This window comes from Physeter macrocephalus, chromosome 11, assembly GCF_002837175.3.
Source record: "Physeter macrocephalus isolate SW-GA chromosome 11, ASM283717v5, whole genome shotgun sequence".
Classification (NCBI taxonomy): Eukaryota; Metazoa; Chordata; class Mammalia; order Artiodactyla; family Physeteridae; genus Physeter; species Physeter macrocephalus.
In genome coordinates this window covers 114,141,983-114,148,757 of record NC_041224.1, presented here as the reverse complement: position 1 = coordinate 114,148,757, position 6,775 = coordinate 114,141,983, and the positions used below count along the sequence as shown (strand labels likewise).

General features: G+C 36.0%; 1 protein-coding gene across 1 annotated transcript in view; it reads right to left on the bottom strand.

Annotated features, from left to right (window-relative positions):
- Positions 1-2,099: 2,099 nt before the first annotated feature.
- SCFD1 (sec1 family domain containing 1) overlaps positions 2,100-6,775 on the bottom strand; it is a 131,171-nt gene continuing 126,495 nt past the window's right edge. Inside the window, exon 25 of the mRNA XM_007118118.3 lies at positions 2,100-2,320. Coding sequence (XP_007118180.3) covers positions 2,297-2,320 — 24 coding nt within the window. The 3' untranslated portion in view covers positions 2,100-2,296. The remainder of the gene's footprint in view (positions 2,321-6,775) is intronic.

The following is a 6,775-nucleotide window of genomic DNA, read 5'->3' as shown; positions in this document are numbered from 1 at the left end:
TATTTCATTATTTTTAATGGCTGAATAATATTCCATTGTATGTAGTACCACAACTTCTTTATCCATTCCTCTGTTGATGGACATTTAAGTTGCACTTAGGGAAATTTATGTTCCCTTTCCTCCACACCCACTCCAGCATTTATTGTTTGTAGACTTTTTGATGATGGCCATTCTGACTGGTGTGAGGTGATGTCTCATTGTAGTTTTGATTTGCATTTCTTTAATAATCAGCAATGTTTTTTTTTTGTGTGTGTGGTATGCGGGCCTTCCTCTGCTGTGGCCTCTCCCATTGCGGAGCACAGGCTCCAGATGCGCAGGCTCAGCAGCCATGGCTCACGGGCCCAGCCGCTCCGCGGCCATGTGGGATCCTCCCATACCGGGGCACGAACCCGGTTCCCCTGCATCGGCAGGCAGACGCGCAACCACTGCGCCACCAGGGAAGCCCAATAATCAGCAATGTTGAGCATCTTCTCATGTGCCTGTCGGCCATCTGTATGTTTGCTTTGGAGAAATGTCTATTCAGGTCTTCTGTCCACTTTCTGATTGGGTTGTTTGTTTTTTTGATATTGAGCTGCATGAGCTGTTTGTAAATTTTGGAAATGAATCCCTTCTCGGTAACATTGTTTGCGAATATTTTCTCCCATTCTGTGGGTTGTCTTTTCTTTTTTTTTTATGGTTTCCTTTGTGTGCAAAAAAACTTTTGAGTTTAATTAGGTCCCGTTTGTTTATTTTTGTCTTCATCTCCCTTGCTCTAGGAGACGGATCAAAAAAGATATTGCACCATTTACGTCAAAAATTGTTCCATGTTTTCCTCTAACAGCTTTATAGTATTAGGTCTTACATTTAGGTCTTTAATCCATTTTGAGTTTGTTTTTGTGTATGGTGTTAAAGAATGTTCTAATTTCTTTCTTTTATATGTAGCTGTCCAGTTTTCCCAGCACCATTTATTGAAGAGACTGTTTTCCCCAATATAATGGTATTTGGAGGTAGGGTCTTTGGGACGTAACTGGGTTTGGATGAGGTCATGGGGTGGAGTCCCCACAATGGGATTAGTGCCTTTAAACAGGGATGGAGGGGCCAGAGCTTGCTCTGTACTCTCCACCATGGTGAGGACACATGGCTGTCTGCAAATCAGGAAGAAGGTTCTCACCAGACAGTGGATCTGCTGGTACCTTGATCTTAGAATTCCCAGCAGCCAGAATTGTGAGAAATACATGTTTGTTGTATAAGCCACCCAGCCTATGGTAATTTGTTATAGCAGTCCAAACATGCTTTAAATTTCATCCCAGGAATAAGTCAGATTAGCCAACCACTTCCCACCTAGAATTATTTTTCTTGACCTGTGCTTTGGTACGACAGCATTGACTCATGGTAGGTGGGGGTGTGGAAAGAAGCAGTTCTGTTAATTAATCTGTTGTTTTATCTATTATCAGGATGTTGTCTGTAACACTGCAGATTTCTCTTGATGAGGCTCATTAGGAGGAAAAGCTCCCTGGCCTTTATAATAGGAACAGTTTTTTTCCCTGGCCTTTATAATAGGAACAGTTTTTTTCTCTGGAAAAAAAATCACTCTCTGGAGTGATTGGTTTGCTTTTATCTTATGACTGCCTTGAGATAGATATATGACTGATCAACATTCCTTTTTAGTGCTGCGTGCCAGGCAGATAGGAAGGTTAGAATCAAATTTAACTTACATATTATTTAGAACTTTACAGGATAAATGTTTTGTATTTGTCTGTTCCAGATGTTGTTAATGTTTGACTTTTGACATTATATAAAGGAGGGATTTTATGTGATAAAATGTATGTAGGTGTGCCAGACAGAGAAAAAGACATTAAAGTGGCTATAAAATCTAGAGGCAACATGGTAAACAAACCATGGGAAGGTAATTTTACAATTAAAATGCATACAATTTAGGAGATGTAGGAGATTCATGAACCAATCAAATAATACTTGTATATTACATTCTTAAACTTTTACTAGCTTCAATCATAACATATTGGTTATTATATTTTAACATTATATTCAGACAGAGCCTTCCTTCCTTCCAAAGTACTTTCTTTCTCATTTGTCAAACATAACAGGAGAGATAATGTACAATGTTAAAATTTATTTCTGAAATGCTTTATTGTTTTAATCAGTACATATTATATTAAGTATAGAATTTCCTTAATTAACAAATAACTCTAAGTTTCACTGTTAGGACATTGATATGAAGAAAGGAAACATCTGGCTCTTTTGACTTTTTACATTTATCCAAGTTCTAAATAGATTCTCATGTTAAGGTTCTTCTGTGTTATTTTTGTCCAAGTTGTGACAGCTAAAACAAAACAAAACATAAAATCATAAATATTACTGTTTTTAATCACAAAAGAAACTTGGGCTTGAATTATATTGGTAAACACCTTAAATGCACACTTTTATCATGGTAAAATCCAGGCTTTCTATTTCATGCGCTGCATTTCTAGAATAATACATTTTCATTCAATAGTCACCACTAACTCAAATGTTTAAGATTCGTAGATATTTAAAAACTGTCATGGCAAAAAGATGTGTAAACATATAGAAGTAAATTCAAGTAATGGAAAACAAAAACCTGAGAATAAAAAAATTAATATTAACTCAGTATGAAAATGTAAAGAAAAACAACATCATGTGTGACTTTACTGCTGACAGTTCAATTTTCTACATATTTTATTTCTAAAAGAAATCAGAAATATATTTAATATATTTCTAAAGATCATTAAAAGGAAGGGAAAAGGCTTTCAATTCTGGAAGCCTGGGTAAACTATTGCACCAGGTCTATGAGAGAGCGATAGAAATTATAAACTTTAAACAAATACAAAAACCAACTACCTGTAGGCAATGGGGAGCAACTGAAAGCAGGTGGCTTCTGGAACAGAATCAACACTTGGAAGGAGGGAATAGCATGGACTGAGTTCTCTGGTTCTGTGGCTCTTAGCCTGAAGGCAGGCCACAGTTGGTGCTATACTGGCAGCTAAAACTGACAGAAAACCTGCAGTCTTTCTGGCCTGAAAAACCAGAGGAAAGAGTTTGGGGGCAACTAAAGCTACTGGAAAGTGAGGGGGAAATCCTGGAGAGGGCCAATGTGAGGGAGCCCTACATTCTGTATATAGACTTTTCCTAAATCTATGGTGAAACCCTGAACCACTCATGAATGAGAGAGACTAACAAACAGGTGAGATTTGAACTGCTGCCCAAGAGACAGAATTTGAACTTTGGGTCTGACCAACACTCTTCAGAGAAATAGAATTCAGTTTCCAAAATATAACATTCACAATGTAAGGGATACAATCTAAAATTAGTAAATATATGAAGAAACAGGAAAATGAAGCCATTCTCTAGGGGGAAAGACAATGGAAACCAACAGTGTGTAGTAATTAATAGACCAGGGTTTTTTTTTTTTGGCCATGCTGCATGGCATATGGGATCCTACTTCCCCGACCAAGGATCGAACCTGTGCCCCTTGAATTGGAAGTGCAGTGTCTTAACCACTGGACCCCAAGGGTGGGCCCATAGTAGGCCATGTTTTAAAAACAGCTAGGACAATATCCTCAATGAAATAATGAAAAATAGGCTCACAATGAATGAAAAAAGGAAATCTCAACATAAAAATATAAACTACATTTTAAAAAAATCCAAGTGAAAATTAAAGAACTGGTAAATACATCAAACAGCAGAATGGAGATAGCAGAAGAAAGACTTATTGAATCTGAAGACAGAGCAACTTACAGACGTTAAAGAACAGAATCCTCAGGGATTTGTGGGACACTATAAAAAGTTAATCATAAATGTAAATGGAGTCCCAAAAGGAGTGACAAAAGTGGGCATAAAAATTCTTGAAGAACTAACAGCTGAAAATTCCCTAAATTTGGTGAAGGTATAAATTTATAGATTCAGGAAGCTCAGTGATCCCCAAGCAAGATACATAGAAGTCATGCATAGATACATTATAATTAAATTGCTGAAAACCAAAGATAATGATAAAATCTTGAAAGCACCAGAGAGAGATTACACATTACATATAAATTTACACTGATCTGACCCTGAGAAAACCATAATTCAAAAAGAGTCATGTACTAACATGTTCATTGCAGCTCTGTTTACAATAGCCAGGACATGGAAGCAACCTAAGTGTCCATCAACAGATGAATGGATAAAGAAGATGTGGCACATATATACAATGGAATATTACTCACCCATAAAAAGAAACGAAATTGAGTTATCTGTAGTGAGGTGGATGGACCCAGAGTCTGTCATACAGAGTGAAGTAAGTCAGAAAAAAATACTGTATGCTAATGCACATATATGGAATCTAAAAAAATGGTACTGATGAACCTACTGGCAGGGCAGGAATAGACACAGATGTAGAGAAGGGGCTTGAGGACACGGGGAAGGGGAAGCTGGGACAAAGTGAGAGAGTAGCATTGACATATATATGCTACCAAATATAATATGGATGGCTAGTGGGAAGCTGTTGCATAGCACTGGGAGATCAGCTCAGTGCTTTGTGACCACCTAGAGGGGTGGGATAGGGAGGGTGGGAGACACAAGAGGGAAGAGATATGGGGATATATGTATATGTATAACTGATTCACTTTGTTATAAAGCAGAAACTAACACACCACTGTAAAGCAATTATACTCCAATAAAGCTGTTAAAAAAAAATTTACACTGATCTGAATGGCTGCTGACTTCCTATAAGAAACAATGAAGGACAGAAGACAGCGGACTGACATCTTTAAAGTGCTGAAAAACTGTCTATCAGAACTTTGTATCCAAAAAAAAAAAAATGTATATATGTACAGATGTGTGTGTGTGTGTATATATATATATATATAATTATTTAAGAATAAAGGTGAAATAAAGACATTTTCATCTAATAAAAAATTAAGAGAACTCACTGCTAGCATACCAGAGCTACAGTGAATGCTAAAAGTTTTTCAGTCAACAGATGGAAATTAAAATCTATAAGTAGGGGGACTTCCCTGGTGGCACAGTGGTTAAGAATCCGCCTGCCAATGGAGGGGACACAGGTTCGAGCCCTGGTCCCAGAAGATCCTACATGCTGCGGAGCAACTAAGCCCGTGCACCACAACTATTGAGCCTGTGCACTAGAGTCTGTGTGCCACAACTACTGAAGCCCACGCACCTAGAACCCATGCTCCGCAACAAAAGAAGCCACCGCAATGAGAATTTCCGTGCATCGCAACAATGATTAGACCCCGCTCGTGGCAACTAGAGAAAGCTCACATGCAGCAATGCAGACCCAATGCAGCCAAAAAAAACAAAAAACAAAAAACAAAAAAAGCTATAAGTAGGGATGAAGAGCACTGGAATTTATATCCATATAAATGCAAAGATTTATGTCTTTATTATAAACATGACTGAAGCACAAATGGTAACACTGTCCACTGTCTTATGAGGTTAATGATGTATATAAATGTAAAATATGACAATCACAGCATAAATGTTGAGGGTATGTATGGTTGCAAGGTTTCTACATTTAACTCAAGTGGCATAACAGAGCAACCCTAAATTTGTAATGCAGAGATATAGCTAAAAAAAAAATCTGTGGATGAATTAAAGTGGAATTCTAAAAAGTGTTCAAGTAATACAAAGAAAGGTAGGAAAGAGGAACAGAGGAAATGGTAAAGTGCTAGACCTAAATCTAATCATATTAATAATTACATTAGATGTTAACAGACCAATAGACTCCAATTAAAAGAGACTGTATAATGGTTTAAAAACAACACAAGATCCAATTATATTCTACCTACAAGATATATGCTTTAAATATAAATTCATAGACAAGTTGAAAGTAAACAGATGGAAAAGTTATAAGATGCAAACTAAGTGTAAGAATGCTAGGGTGGCTATATTAATGTCAGATAAAGCAGACCACAAGACAAAGAGCATTACCAGATATGTAGAGGAATACTGCATGTAAAAGAATCCATTCATCAGGAATATACAATAATCATAAGTCTATATGTACCTAATAAAAGAACTTAAAATCACAAAAAGCAGAAATTGACAGAACTAAAGGAAGAGACAATTCCACAATCACAGTCAGAGATTTTAATACCAATCTTTCAATACCTGATAGGACTAGACCAAAAATAAAAATAAAGACACAGATGATCTAAGTAATGCTATCAACTACCTTGACCAAATTAATGTTTATAGAACCCTTCCTTCAACTTCTGCATAATGCATGTTCTTTTTTAAGTGCATATGGAGTGCTTAACAAGATAGACCATATGTTGGGCCAGAAAAGGAATTTAAATAGATTCTGAAATAATGAACTTATGTATAGAATGTTCTATGACAAAAAGGGAATTAAATTAGAAATGAGTAAGATATCTAGAAACCCACAAATACTTGAAACAACAATAGATCTCTATACATGGGCTAAAGAATAAACTACCAGGTAAATTAAAAGTATTTCCAACAATGGTAATAAAAACATAACATCAACATTTGTAGAATGTGGCTAAAGCAGTATTTGGCAAGAGTTTAAATTTTATGATTTTCAATGCTTATTTTAGAAAAGAAAAACTAAAGTTAATGACTTAATGATTATCCAATATCAGAAGCTAGTAAAAGAAGAACAAAGTAAACCCAAAGGAAATAATAAAAAGTAGAAACCAATGAACAGAAAACAAAGAGTATAAAATAGATAAGTAATAAGAACCTCCAGTGTAAAAAAAATTAAGTAAAATTCAAAAAAAAAAAAATTCAAGGGTTAACA